At 45.5% G+C, this 14,904-nt stretch overlaps 1 protein-coding gene across 1 annotated transcript in view; it reads left to right on the top strand.

Annotated features, from left to right (window-relative positions):
* Nucleotides 1-3,311, top strand: part of Cacna1b (calcium voltage-gated channel subunit alpha1 B) — a 159,361-nt gene extending 156,050 nt beyond the window's left edge. The window contains exon 46 of the mRNA XM_055599901.1: nucleotides 115-3,311. Coding sequence (XP_055455876.1) covers nucleotides 115-645 — 531 coding nt within the window. The 3' untranslated portion in view covers nucleotides 646-3,311. The remainder of the gene's footprint in view (nucleotides 1-114) is intronic.
* The last annotated feature ends 11,593 nt before the right edge of the window (nucleotides 3,312-14,904 follow it).

Raw genomic sequence — 14,904 nt, 5'->3', positions numbered from 1 at the left:
CCTCCATTTGCCTGGCATCTTTCCTGCATCCCTTCATGACAATGCCTATATTGTCTGTGTGCTGTGTTGTTTAATGTGATTTTTGTTTTTATTTGCTTTTCCTTTTTCATGTAGGGCAGTGGCTCTGTTAATGGGAGTCCCTTGGTGTCAACATCTGGTGCTAGCACCCCGGGCCGAGGTGGGCGGAGGCAGCTCCCCCAGACTCCCCTGACTCCACGCCCCAGCATCACCTACAAGACCGCCAATTCCTCACCTGTCCACTTTGCTGGGGGTCAGAGTGGCCTCCCAGCATTCTCCCCTGGCCGTCTCAGCCGCGGCCTTTCTGAACACAATGCCCTGCTCCAGAAAGAGCCCCTGAGCCAGCCTCTAGCCCCTGGCTCTCGCATTGGCTCTGACCCTTATCTATGGCAGCGTCTGGACAGTGAGGCCTCTGCCCACACCCTGCCTGAGGATACACTCACCTTTGAAGAGGCAGTGGCCACCAACTCTGGCCGCTCCTCCAGGACTTCCTACGTGTCCTCCCTCACCTCCCAATCCCACCCTCTCCGCCGTGTGCCCAATGGCTACCACTGCACTTTGGGACTCAGCACTGGCATCCGGGCACGGCACAGCTACCACCACCCAGACCAGGACCACTGGTGCTAGCTGCACCATGACCACCCATGCACCAGCTACATGGGTGCGGGCTCCAGTTGATGAGTTTTATCATCTGCTCTGGGCTGTTGGGCCGCAGCCCTGGGAGGAGGGTCCTCACATCATGGCCTCTGTAGTGGAGGCGCTTGCTTCTCTCCTCCTCTCCCTTTTACACTGGATAGACTAATAAAGCCCTTTCTTAGAGGGAAATGTTCTCTCTATCCTCCTGTGTACTGCCTTCCTGGGTTCCATTCCAGATGTTGGATCCTAAGCAGGAGGTAGCTGAGTTGAGATGGACCCAGCAAATCCAAATCCTGTGTCATGGCCTCCAGCATCCAGAGTGGGTACTTGGGAGATCTGAGTCTCATGGAGAGTATTGTTTGTCCAAATGTATGGCATGGGGGATAGAGTGCACCTGAAAGCAAGGAAAGGAGCCTAGCTGTGGCCTGGCAGCACTTGCCAGCATCACTAATCTCATGTCTATTAATGGTCTTGGAGTCAAACAGCACATGTATGTAGAGATGCACTCAAGGCCCTGCCTTTCACCTATACTGTCACCATAATAGGGACCAACTCTGAAGAATGTTTATGCTGTTGACTCTGGTTTTCAGTCACAACACTTTACTGTTTGTCATTTCTGTATAGTTGATCTAGAAAAACAGAAAACAAAACAGGGAAGGAAATGTTCATGTAACTTAAAAAAAATCAACATGTAGGAAGGTCTCCATTTTGCATTGTTTCTGTGACTTGTATGCGATGTTCTTGTATGGATTCTCCCCTGCCCGGGACGTCCCTAATGACCCTGGCTCCTCTGCTCAACCAAGTGCCTGATCTCTGGCTCTGAGGGTCATGTATGAAGTGAGGCCTCTGGAAGTGTCTGGTGGATTGGGTGAGAACTGCTCAGAGCAGCACTGCGGCTGGTGTCCAGGGAACTGACACTGTCCAGCACCATGTCCGAGAGGCAGCTACTGTGCTCATGTTCCTCCCCTGAGTGATGGATTCTGAAGGAGCCAGAGTAGCAGAGTGTATGCTTGCATGAGGCACTTTCAGTCTTTTAAAATCTGATCTCAGGGACGGGATGCCTGCCAAGTAGGGTATGATCTCTGTTGTGTTTTTAAAGAAAGTTTCCACTGAATGCTGGAGAGAACAAAGCGATAGCAAAGAAGGGACTAGGGCAAGAGGAAGATGCCCCCACTGGCAGCATTACAAACTGGCAGGGAGGAAATGGCTCCTGAAACGAGACTGAGTGCCTGAAGCCTAGTTAGGTCCCTGGCCCAGGTCTGGGGATGCAGCAGTCACACAAACCTCATGGCTACTTTGCAAAGGACAAACCCATACTCAGGAAGGTGTTCAGTGTGCACAGATGGCTGGGGGCCACTAGAGAAGGGTTGCGCATAAACAGGCGGGAGCTTCTTGGTGTGATCTCTGTGTTTTGAAACTTCTGATGACTTCTTGGTGGATTGCTGATTTCTACCCCTTGTTTCTCATAGAAGCTGTGTGTGTGTGTGTTTGTGTGTGTGTGTGTGTGTGTGTGTGTATGTGTGTGTGTGTGTGATTACAGGTGTGTATTAGTGTGTGTGCATGCATGTGTGTGTGTGTGTGTATGTGTGTCCATGCATGCATCACAGGAGATGCAGGTGTGTGTGTGTGTGTGTGTGTGTGTGTGTGTGTGTGTGTGTGTGTAGGTGTGTTCAGCGAGTGGCTATTGTCAACCATAGGGCTATGCAACAAAAGACACATTACTAGAAACAAAACACAAGACCACCACTTGGTCTAGGGTTTCAGCATGATTGTGACCAAACCTTTTGTAGAATTTCCTTATATGAAGGCACAATACCCCGAAACTTTAAAGATAACAGAGTATTTTATTCCAGTAGGGTAACATTAAACAGGGCCCTTGGACCACGCATGTGACTGCACCTATGTTGCAACATAGAAGGATGTGCATTTTGGTACCAATGTTCTGTCTCTGTTCCAGCCCCAGCCCTTGTTCTCTTGAGTGTTGAATGTATACATTCTGTGTGGAACTACAGCTGCTCCAGACAGTCCTGGGTTGGGAATCATCTTTATCCCACATTAGCGTAGCTGGCTTTTCTTCCAAGCATTGGTACACATGAAAATCACAAGTGGGGAAAGGAGGCGTGATGTCTTGTTTCCTGACTCTGGGTTTGTTTCTGTACTGTCTCTTATCAAGCTGTTGTCTGTTCCCCCTGAAATTTCATAGTGAGTTGCCAAATTTGAAATGCAACAACCAGCTGTCTGCATCTGGAACCTGTCAAGCAGTGGCTGTAGTTTGAACAAGTTATGTGTGCATGTAAAATATATACATATATACATTATACAAGTATGTGCATGAAATGTATATCTTCGTACTTTTTGATACAATGTATTCATTTGTTAATTTTTAATTATATTTGATATAAATTGAAGGTTTGTTGCAAAACTTTATATTTAACAATGTTGAGAGAGAGAGAGAGAGCGAGAAAGAGATCCAATCATGCAACATAAATGGGATCTCCTTTAAAAAAAAAGTCCTTTGACTAGTTTGCTGCCTGAATAATATTTACAAACCAAACTTTGGATTCTGCTCTTGTTTCTACAATGACTTTTTTGTATAAAGCAAAGTCCTTGGATTAAATAAAAACAACCAAAAAAAATCTAAATCAAAACCCAGGATGCTGCTGGGTGCTACCTGAGGACAGTGTGTCTCAGTGCGTCGTGGAGAGGGTGCGCTGCCAAGAAGGTTCAAGAAAAGTTAAGAACTTCAACCTGAGCTAGTGAGCCCTGGCTGAAATGCAGGAGTGAGATATTTGGCAATCAGGGTGAGCGTTGCTTAGAGCTCTGCAGCTACCAGGATGAGAGTTGTCTGGGTCATGTAGAACAAAATTACCCAGATTCCTTTCTTGCTGGAGGGGTGTTGATGTAATTCCCAATGAGGGCTGGGGAGGCAGGAAAACCTGTGCTTACCCAAAATCTCCCAGTGCTCAGTGTGAATGGGTGAATCGAGGGTTCTGCAGCTCTTGAGGCCACTAGGAGATTGACTTCTGAGCTATAGCTTCTGATGGGCAGCTGTGAGGCTGTTGTTTATTTTCTTAAAAGTCAAGAGCCTAAAAAGTCATCAGTCCCAGGCCAAGTCCTTCCAGCTCAAAGACTGCACTTCGTGGAGGATCTTCAGCACGGTTTCTGGCCTGTGACCAGCCTTTGGGTGTCTAGCAGGGGTGCATGGCCCCTGCAGACCTTACACTCCTGCCTGTTCTCTCAGTGGCTGGCGGTCAAGCGCAGGCGCTGGAGTTGATTCCTTTTGCTCTTTTCTCACCTGAATTTTCACTTATGTTGGTTTTAAGAGACAAATACAGTAGGGTATCTGTGATGCCTTGGAGCAGATTTTTTTTTTTTGTAAGAACTAAAAGAGGAAAGGACACAGCACCATTCTAAATTGCACCAAAGTAATTTGACTGTTTAAATCTAAAGATGTAGAGTGTGATCTGTGGGCATCATTGCTAAGTGAGAAAGGACAAAGAGTAGGCCAGTCATATGATGAGACCAGCAGCATCTGTAGCAGCTGTCTGAATATAACAATAGCTTTAATGCTGCTGCCATCTAAAAAATATGCCAAAGATATGAGGAATGGTGGGGAACAAAGGAGATTTGATCGGCGTGCAGTAACACCTAAAAGGGTCCAAGTTCTTCCAGGCACTGACATATAGTAGCCTTAAATAGAGAAAGAATTGGGAGGATGGGAAAAGGCATTCATAATTAAGTCCTCATAAAGGGATGTGGTCAGTTCTAGATCTGCTTGGTGGTCCAAAGTTTGTTCTTTGAGGCTACAAACTGGTTCTCAGTAGATGATTGTTCCTCTCGGGGTGGGGAGGTGGGAGGCAGTTTTATCATGGTGGATAATTGCTTTCATCCAGGGAGAGTGTTCATCAAGTCTCTACCTGAAATGTAAAGTAACTATAGATTTAGGATGATTGGATACTTTTACATGCCCTTTGGGATGTCTGGAGCAAGACATTCTAAAAAATTTGATGGTAAAATGCCCTGTGGTTACTCTTCTCTTTCTGTCTTGACTGTGAAATAGGCTAGGTACCACCAATTCTAGATAGACCAGATAACCCAAAGTAGATGAGAACAATACAAGATGAAAGCAGAAATGCTAGTTTGTTTTCTTTTGTTTTGTTTTCTGGCTTTTGGTTACCTTGTGCTCTCGTACAAAAGCAGGTTCCTGTACTTGGCTTATTTGGACTGTGTCTTCCTGCAGAGTCTTGGAAACTGGCCTTTTCCTACTTGATGCTGGGTTATACTTGGTTCAGAAGAGTTGCTGTGTAGTTCTGAGGCCCTTCTGAATTGTAAGAGAGACATAACACAACACTTCTGTTGTGTGACCACTTCCTTAGCTACATTAGGTCTATGGTAATAGTAACAGGGCTTTGAAATTTGCCTCTTGGATATAGGAAGGAGGTTGAAAATAGGCCTCCCCCCTCCCCAAGACTCCATTTACTACCCCCACTCATCCAAATGGTGTGATGCTAGGATGTATAAGAGATAGAAAGTTGACTAGCAGAGGATGCTTCAGTCACCCATGCTCTTGTGAGTGAGCCAAATAAATTCACTTGTTCCTGAGTTGATGGAATCTTTGTTCAGTTAGCTCTTCCCCAATTTGTTGTGTAAAGATGTTTGTTTTATGTCTCTTCAGGAAACTCATTAAATAACTTCAATAAAGTGAGGTCCTGGCCTGTTGGGTGTTGGCTAGAGCATAGTACATCTTTTCTGGCAACACTGATCTTTCCTCAGGCAGATATGGGAGTAGAAGTTGTAGAGAGGGGGATTGCTGTGACTGCTACACAGTCTTTATCTTCTCCAAAAGAAAGACTGGATTAGTTTGGTCCAGTCTCTTGGTGCAAGCATTTGGACAATGTTACCATGCACTGACAGCTCTGTCATTTTTACTGGTCCTAGTTAAGTAGTCCCTTGAGAGTTTCTATCAGGGAAACACAGCTATGAGTATAGTCTTGACTGAAGATGGGTCTTCCTCTAGTTCGGGTGTTACACCCAAGTCTCATGGACACCAAAGACCACCAAGAAGTTGATTCTGATGCAAACACAGTAAGGTCTTTTATTATAAGCTCAAGCTCGGGGTCTACCCTGTCATCAACACAGCAGTGTAAAGGGTAGAGCCCTGAGCTCAGGGGGAGAAGGGTTTTTTATTTAGGGTTACAGCAAGGTTGGGAAATCCCAGCTAGGCAGTTTTATGATTGATTGACATTTAGCAAATATTGGTGTTCAGGGGAAATTGTTTGCTGGGAGGGCCAAACCAAATCATAATTGTTTTACTCATCCTATTGTAAAGAACACCTGGGTAAATTCCAGGTATTCATTGATTAGCCATTGCTAGGGGTGATGATTCAATATTACTGGATTTTCTCCAGGCTATTCCTTGGGTAGGGGACTCCATTGTCTTCTTCCTGGAATTGGTGATCTATAGCCTAGTTCCTCGGACTGGTTACTTTTGGGGTGGGGAGTCAGGCCTGGTTCTCTTATTTCTCCCCTTTTCATGGTCATGTGAAGACCCAGTCATGGGTCTTCCTGATATAACCCCTCGGTGTCCTCCAGATTTATATTTCCATAATGGAATCTGAGTACCATTAACTGTATTGTTCCCAAGCATTTCTTCATAAAAGCTACTAAGCGATTTAAAATGCAAGGCCCAAAGGTTGGGGATAGTGAAACAGGGGAGACTGCAAGGGGGGCAAAGTATATACAGTCAGTAGGCCCAAGATTGTTTGAGCTTTAACTTGAGTGGATTGTCAGACTCCCTCGTGGTCTTCCATCCTAGAGCCAAGGCCACATCGTCTTTCACAGCAAACAGGTCAGTAGGCCAGACATGAATGTAATAGACCCAAGATACCACTCCATCTACCTTCAAGGCTGTGGGGGTGGTTTACAAGATGACGTAGGGACCCTTCCACCAAGGCGCCAGGGACCCCTGCTGATGCCTCATGGCGAAGACCCAATTACCAGCCTGGTACCACTGAGGTTCCGGGGAAGGACCTGTCTCATGAAGAGCACAGCTTAGGACAGACATGCTTGTGGGACCATTGGACTCCCCGAAGGTTGTCCAGTAGGTCTCTTTCCTCAAATTCAGCTATTACCTTGGCCTGAAGATTTAGATTTGGAATAATGGATGGAGGGTTGGCAAACATGATCTCAAAAGGAGTGAGTCTCATATGATAAGGGGAATTGTGTACCTGATAGAGTACAAAGGGAAGGAGAGTCACCCAGTTACTGCCAGTTTCTAAGGTCAATTAGTTAAGGACTCTTTTTAGAGTCCTATTTATTCTTTCTACCTGTTCTGAACTCTGGAGTCTATAAGAACAATGCAATTTTCAACTAATCCCCAGAACTGTGGCCAGTTTCTGACTCATCTTGGACATAAATACTGATCAATTGTCTGACCCTATCATTTGTGGAAAACTATACCCAGGAAGGATGTCTTTCAGCAGTTTCTTTGCCACCATTTAAGCGGTCTCATGTTTTGTAGGAAAGGCTTTAGTCCATCCTGAAAAAGTATCTACAAAAACTAACAAATAGCAATACCCATACTTGCCAGGCTTTACCTCAGTGAAGTCTGTTTCCCAATAGGCTCCAGATCTCCTTCCTTGAAGCCTAGTTCCTAGGTTTTTGGCATTTGGTATTGCATTAGTGAGCTGACAAGCCTTACGATTGTTGACGATGTTTTTAATTTTTGAGTTGGCCTCCTTGATCTTTATATCTGCATGCTCAATCAAATCTTGTATCCTCTTGATGCCCACATGAGAAGACGGATGTATCTTCATCAGCATCCATTCTCCCAGCTTCTCTGGGAGGATTAGGTTTGACCTCCATCATCCTCCCAGGCATTGGGTCCTTGGCAGTCCCTTTATCCAATTTAGATGTTCCTTAGTATCCTTGGGTTTTTCTGGGAGGTTTAGGTCACCTGGGTCCACCAGTGTGGTGGCCAAGACTGGGTTAATTTGGATGGTGACTTGTTTGGTTACTTGGTCTACCTGATTCCTTGAGAACCTGGATTGTCTCCTTTTTGGTGACCTTGGCAGTGAATAATTGCCAGTTTCCTTGGTATCCAGAGGGCTAGTATCTCTTTTCCCAGTACTAATGCTTCGGTCAGAGTTCAGCTCTCTGGGTTGAGGTGCCTGTGGGCAAAGGTTCTGCCCAAATGATCTCAGTCAATGACAGCATAGCTGTCCCCACATACCTTTGTCCATCCTGAATGAATGAAACTACTCCCTTTAGTGAGCCATGTCTCCTCTGCATCTGGCTGTGAGGTATCCTTTAGGTCTGATCTGGTCCTATGAACATGAGCCAGGATTCTGGCACAGTCATGGAGAGGAGCATCCAAGTCTGGGTCTGGCAGGAGAGTGGCTGGATTCAGGGGAGCAGGTCCCTGAAAGATAATTCTGGCAGGATTGAGTAGTAACACCTGGTAGTGTGTCATGCGGTGTTGCTAAACCATCAGTCAGGGGCTGCTTCAGCACTCCCTCAATGGTGTATGGAGCAGTGATAGTCAGATCTTGGCCCAGAGTCAATTTGTCAGCATCCTTGACCAGAAGGGCTACTGCAGCAATGATGCAGAGGCATGGGGGCCATCCTGCAGCTACCAGGTCCAGTTTCTTGGACAAGTAGGCCACAGGGAGGCACCATGGGCCAAGCAGTTGGATCAGAACCCCTTTTACCACACCTTTATTCTCATCCACAAACAAGTGGAAAGGCTTAGTTACATCAGATAGTCCAGGGGCAGGGGCAGACAACAGGGCCTGTTTCAACACCTCAAAAGACTGCTGATGAGTGCCAGTCCAGAGGAATCCTTCCTATCTCTCCTTGGTGGCCTTGTAAGGGGCTTGGTGATCTCTGTAAAACCTAGTATCAGTATCCATAACCTACAGAACTCAGCAGACCCCAAGAATTCTCGTACTTGGTGGGGACTCTTTGGGGTCGGGATCCTAAGGACAGTCTCCTTGTGAGCACCAGAGCCAATGCTTACCTCCTTTAAGTATATAGTCCAGGTTCTGAACCTGCTGTTTGAACAATCGAGCCTTCATGGCAGAGGCTCGGTATCCCAAGTCTCCCCGTGTCTGCAGCAGATGTTCTGTGCTGATCATGCAGGCTGCCCAACTGTCTGCTGCCACAAGCAGGTCATCTACATACTTCGAGAGGAAGGTGAGGGTTACAGCATCGGTACTCACCCAGATCCTCATGTAGCACCTCATCAAAGGTGGTCAGTAAATTCTTCAGGCCTTGAGGAAGTCAGGTCCATGTCAGTTGCCCATTGAGCCCTTTGTCTGGGTTGTACCATTGAAAGGTGAAATAGCTTCACTTTTCCGGGCTAGGGAAAGGCCACTTGTTTACTTCCCACAAGTATCTGACAAGCCTGAGGGCTAGCAAGAGTTAATCTTTGTCTATCTTTAGTTATCTGCTCTGTAAACTGCATTCTGTAAAACAGAACATTATAATTGCTAATTTTGATACATTCTGTAGTTAAGTGTTTTAGGACCATATCTATTTCAAGTAGATCTACATAGGCAAACTTTGTAATTACCCATCTGAAGCTCAACCTTGAAAACATAAACAAGAGACTAGGTAAAGCTCAATCTTGTAACTAATTGCAGTTATTAGCATAACTTTAAATATATTTCTGAACTAAAATCAAAGAAAAACTTTCAATCATACAGTTCATAGAGGGGCTGGAAAATCTTGCTGAGCCTACCATATTGCATTATTAAGAGTGAACAGCAAAAAGCTTAAAGGACAGAAGTTGCACTTAGTGTTAAACAGGGAACTGAACACAGTTGGCAGCCCTCAATAAAGATGGCAGTAAAACCATGTGCTTGCCCTTAGTGGAGACAGCAATGAAGCCATGGCTCCATCCTCTTTATCCTCGAATTAATATGGTGGCCGGCCATGTGCTGTTACAGGCTGTGGCAGGCAGTTTAAAACATTCCAGGAGGTGCTGCTGGTATTGCCGCCTCCCATGGCATAGCACTGTGGAGCATTTACAGTTCTCATAACCAAATTCTAACATTGTAATTAAACCAGTTTTAGAACCAACTACATAGTAGAATAGTATAGAACAATTTTAAACTGTATTTGAACTATTCTGGCCATACCAAACCTATCGGCCAGAAAATAACAGCATTAATCCATTCATTCAGGAACTGGCAGCCAGGCCAGTTGTGAATAGACCTTCACAAACCAGGGTTGAATCACACAGCATGCCTCAAAAACATAATCCTGAATTATATATATATTCCATAAAGACATTATTATAAAATACCTGATAAACTCTAAGATGTTTCATAGCCTTACACACATTTTAAAAAGAAATATGTTTTTGCAGTATCAAAATCAAATACTCTTTTTAGGAGTAAAGTTACAAAGCATACCATAATTGTAAACATCAAAACCAAATTGTACCAGTGTAAACAATTCAGTTTCTAAAATGAATACCAATTTAAAATGAGACGTGTCTTCTTAGTCTAAAAGGAGATAGGATAATGAAGAGAATTCATTATGACTAAGAGCTTCTGTAATTTTTGCCGTATGCCACACGACGTGCAATTTCAAGATGGTGGAGTCACATCACATGGCACACCACATGGTTGCTACTTAAAAACGTCTGTGTTTCTCAGATGTTACAAACACACAAGCATATGTTTTACACAAGAGTTTGAATTTAAACTTTAAACATATCCAATAACTGTTACTCTATAATCAAGACATATAGAGCATATTAATCATTTAAAATCAGTCAGAAATAAACATGTAATGGCCGTACATACATTTAAACAGACAGACAAAACTTTCCTTACTTCATCCAGCTGTAGCTTCAAGCACTTTGTTATCTGTGAGTCTACAAAGAGGTTTGAGACTTGCTAGCAGTGTTGCTGGGGTGCCACACGATGCGGCCACCCTTGGTGTGCCCTCTCACCTCTGCCATGTCCTGCTGACCCTCGGAAGAGAAGTGGGCACCACCACAGTGAAAGTTCAACTATTTTTCCTCCCGGAGGCCAGGCTTGCACAAGCTGTGCTTTTCACAGCAGCACAAGCTCCCTCTACCCCAGGATTTCAGCTAGTGCTTCTGCCCAGGGGCAGCAACCCTTGGGGTGGGGATGGCTCCGCACCATGGGTGATGCCAACATCATCCCTCTCCCGCCATCTTCCCTAACCGGGCCTTCCCAGCCATCCAGGTGGAAGTGTGCCCATCAGCCTGGGCAAGCTCGTGCTGCCCGCCCTGCACTTGGCTGTTTCCCTCCTGTCTCACCCTGAGGTGTGCTCCCACTGGGGACCAGAGGTGTTCCAGCTTGTAGTGATGGGAACATGGGGCCGGCAAAGTCACCATGGTGCACAGCTGTTTGGTCACCAGCTACTGAGACCATCACAAACACACACACACACACACACACACACACACGCAACAACAACAACACAAGAAAAGAATGTACCAGTACAACATATACAAAGAGAAAGGAAGAAGATAAAAAAAAAAAAAACCTGAAAACTGGGAATGGAGGCCTGTCCCAAAATCAGGATCCACCCAACTACACCAGACCAGAGGCCAGAGCAATGGCAGAGGTGCCAAGCCTGGGGCTCTACATACTATAGCCATCCCTTGGCACCTCCTTGCCATTGCCACCACAAGAGACTGAAATGGGCAAGAATTAAGTCTAGGAGGCTAGAAGGAGTCTCTCTCATGTTGTTAGTTCCAGTCACAAAAAACAAGCAGCAACAGACAAGACAGTCAACCAGAAAAACACACACAGAGCCAGACAACACACCCCACCACTCCTTCAGTGAAAAAACCAAAAGTAGGACAGCTGTAAAGCCGCACTGTGGGAGCTCTCTGCCTTGTCCTTATCCAGAGATCTAGAGATCATAGAAAACTGGAGGTGTCCTATCACCTCTCACAGATCAGGGCATGTCCATCCCCTCCTATGGCATCTGGAACGTCCTCCAGGCCCTCTGTGACCCACAGTTGCCCAGCACATCTGCTCTAACCATTCTCGGCCACACAGATTACAGATTTTGCCTCAAGGCCTGAAACAGAAACTAGAGGAACGCTGAGACAGACACAGACAAGAGGCTTACCAGCTTATCCTCAACCCTTTGGTTAGGGGGTTGGGGTGGGCAGGTCTTGGGGAATCTCGGATGAGCCCCCAAGATGTTATGCCCAAGTCTCACGGACCCCAAAGACCACCAAGAAGTTGATTCTGATGCAAACATAGTAAGGTCTTTAATTGCAAGCTCAAGCTTGGGACCCTGCCTGTCACCAACACAGCAGTGTAGCGTGTAGTGCCCCAAGCTCAGGGGGAGGAGGGTTTTTATTTAGGGTTACAGCAAGGTTGGGAATATCGGGTGTCTGGAGGAAATTGTTTGCCTTAGAGGGCCAGGCCAAACTGTAATTGTTCTATTCATCCTATTGTAAAGAACACCTGGGTAAATTCTAGATCTATTCACTGATTAGCCATTGCTAGGGGTGATGGTTCAATATTACTGGGTTTTCTTCAGGCTATTCCTTGGGTAGGGGACTCTATTGTCTTCCTGGAATTGGTGATCCATGGCCTAGTTCCTGGGACTGGTGACTTTTGGGGTTGGGTTCTCTGGGCCTGGTCCTCTCAGGAGGAAGGCTATCCTCTTTGGGCATGCAGCCCCAGGAGGAATGCACAATGGTGAGGCAGAAAGGAGAAACCAGTCTAGCTAGCTAAGTCTGCAAACTCCATCCTGGCAATTCATGAGGTGATAGATATCACAAACAGAGTACCCTCCCATCCTACATGTTCCCTAATAGTTGTGAGTGGAGATTCTTGGTTGCAGGTTTGCTACATTATATATCTATATTTTTATGCACTGCTTCATATATCTCAGGAAGTTCTGGCCAGACTGAACCAATCTCAGCACTTTTTTTCCTAATAGAACATTTTTGAAAGGATTTTGTGGTGAAATAGTAGAAGGAAAAAACCAGGTTCTCAGCACAAAGGAGCGTTATTTGTGCCAGAGGGACAGAGGGCAGGATAAGGAACAAAGACAGGAGATAGAAGAAGAAGGGAAGGGACCAAAGGAGAGGGAAGAAAAGGGAACAAAGGAGAGGAGTATTTGTCCCAGAGACACAAAGGACTGCCTCTGGATAGAGAGGAGACAGATGTGGCACATAGGCAAATGGCAGTTTATGAAGGTACAAGAGGAAACCCTGTGTTAGGATGAGTGTTTAATTTTGATTGGGCAGGTTAACTAGGTGAGCTAAAGGGGGCTTTGATTGCTAGACTTTAATACTTTGATAGCTGGACCTTGTTAGTCAGCCTCAGGAAGAGGAAGTAGACAAATATAGGAATAGACAGTGGGGGCTAGCTTTAGGAATGTAATCTAATGGTTTTTACCAAGGCATTAGGAACTGGGGAGAAGGGTAAGGCCTGCCAAATCTATGATCACGGTGTTTGAGCTGGCCAGAATTCCTTCAGATAGTATCTTGGTGGTCAGGAGCCAAGGAATACCACAAAAAACATACCAAGCAATAATCCTCATTCAAGAAATTTATTGGGAGGTTAGGAGGGCAAAATGACTGCCTCTGAGCAGTAACAGTAACGGGACAATAAGAGGCCAGGCTGTAATGTTGGGCTTTATAGGTGGTATCTTAGGGTTTCTGTTCCTGCAATGAAACACCATGACCAAAAGGCAAGTTGGGGAGGAATGGGTTTATTCAGCTTACACTTCCGCAGCACTGTTCATCATTGAAAGTCAGGACAGGAACTCAACTAGGGCAGAAGCCATGGAGGGCTGTTGCTTACTGGTTTGCTTCCATGGCTTGCACAGCCTGCATTCTTATAGTACCCAGAACCACCAGCCCAGGGATGGCACCACCCACACTAGGCTGAGCCCTCCGCCATTGATCACCATTTAGAAAATGCCTTACATCTGGATCTCATGGAGGCATTTTGTCAACTGAGGCTCCTTTCTCTCTGATGACTCTAGCTTGTGTCAAGTTGACACACAAAACCAGCCACTAGGGAGTATTGGACCCTATAAACTGTAACAGCAGCAGAGTGGGGGAGGAGCTAGAAGAGGCAGGCTACCTCGGGAGCTTTGGTATGTGTAACAGGAGGAGGCACCAGTTAGCATGGGGCCCCATTTGCCCTCGGTGGGGGAGTGGACTCTTAGGTTTCTAAGGAGTGCTGCCTGTGAGCCCTAGACTCTCCTTTTGGGACATCACTGCCTTTTGGGGAGGGTTTGGAGTTTGGGACCTAACAGTTCCTATAAGAACATAAAACTTTGTATGTGAAAGAAAACACTTGCCATAGTCTTGAACCTGAGCTAAAGTGTTTTAGGTTGTCTGTTCATTTTACTGCCTGACTTGAGGGCATGTATCATGCAAAGCATCTACGTGAGTGCTCAGAATCAAGGCTGCAGTGAAGTCTTGCCCAGCATGGGCAAGGGCTGCCAGAGACAACTCAGATTCACATTGTGTCTGATTTTAAATTCACTTTGTTTACTCAGTAGCTCTAGCCTGCTGCCACTTCTGCACTCAGTGCTGCTGCCTGAACCTGTCCCATTAGAAAGGGAATTAAGAGGTAGTTTATTTGGGAGCCATTCTGAGTGACCATGGCCTGGGAACACAGACTTAGGTTACCCCGAGCTCTATAATTCAATGTGGAAGCAGTTTCATGAAGTTTTAAATAGGTGTATAGAACAAAGAAAGTCATCAATCAAAGCAATTTTACAATACATTGGTGCATACATCAGAGAAGCAGGCGCAGTGAAATACCGGAAGCTTTTCTATAGGCCTAAGACTCGGTCTGAACTTTTGGGTTAGCAGAAGCTAAGTTAATAGATTCCAAAAAGTTTTTATATCTGTTAGTCACAGGATGTTAGTTCTGACCCAGAGGTGGGCAAAGAATGGCTGTTTCAGGGTTAGAACTAGCCCAGGATAAGGTAATTAGCCTTTGGACCTGCAACATTCCAATCTCTCCACAAATGCTGAAATTCTAATCAGCCAGTCAGTCTCCTCAGACAAAGCTTTTTAGTTTTTGTTCACCTATGGGGTCATGGATCCACAGTTTTAAGAAACTGTTTCAAGATCTCAGAGAAGACAGCCTCATACTATTTTGTTCTTGATGTTTTAAAAGAAAGAAAATCTTAGTGGCTTGATTTTACCAATGAAGACTCAGGAACTAGATACTGTGGTGAAAACACTGCTCAGAGAGGCAGAGAAAGCACCTAGTTGATCTT

This window comes from Psammomys obesus, unplaced genomic scaffold (genome assembly GCF_907164565.1).
Source record: "Psammomys obesus unplaced genomic scaffold, mPsaObe1.curated_primary_1811, whole genome shotgun sequence".
Classification (NCBI taxonomy): Eukaryota; Metazoa; Chordata; class Mammalia; order Rodentia; family Muridae; genus Psammomys; species Psammomys obesus.
The sequence above is the reverse complement of the archived record's forward strand: the minus strand, read 5'-3'. Positions and strand labels throughout refer to the sequence as shown.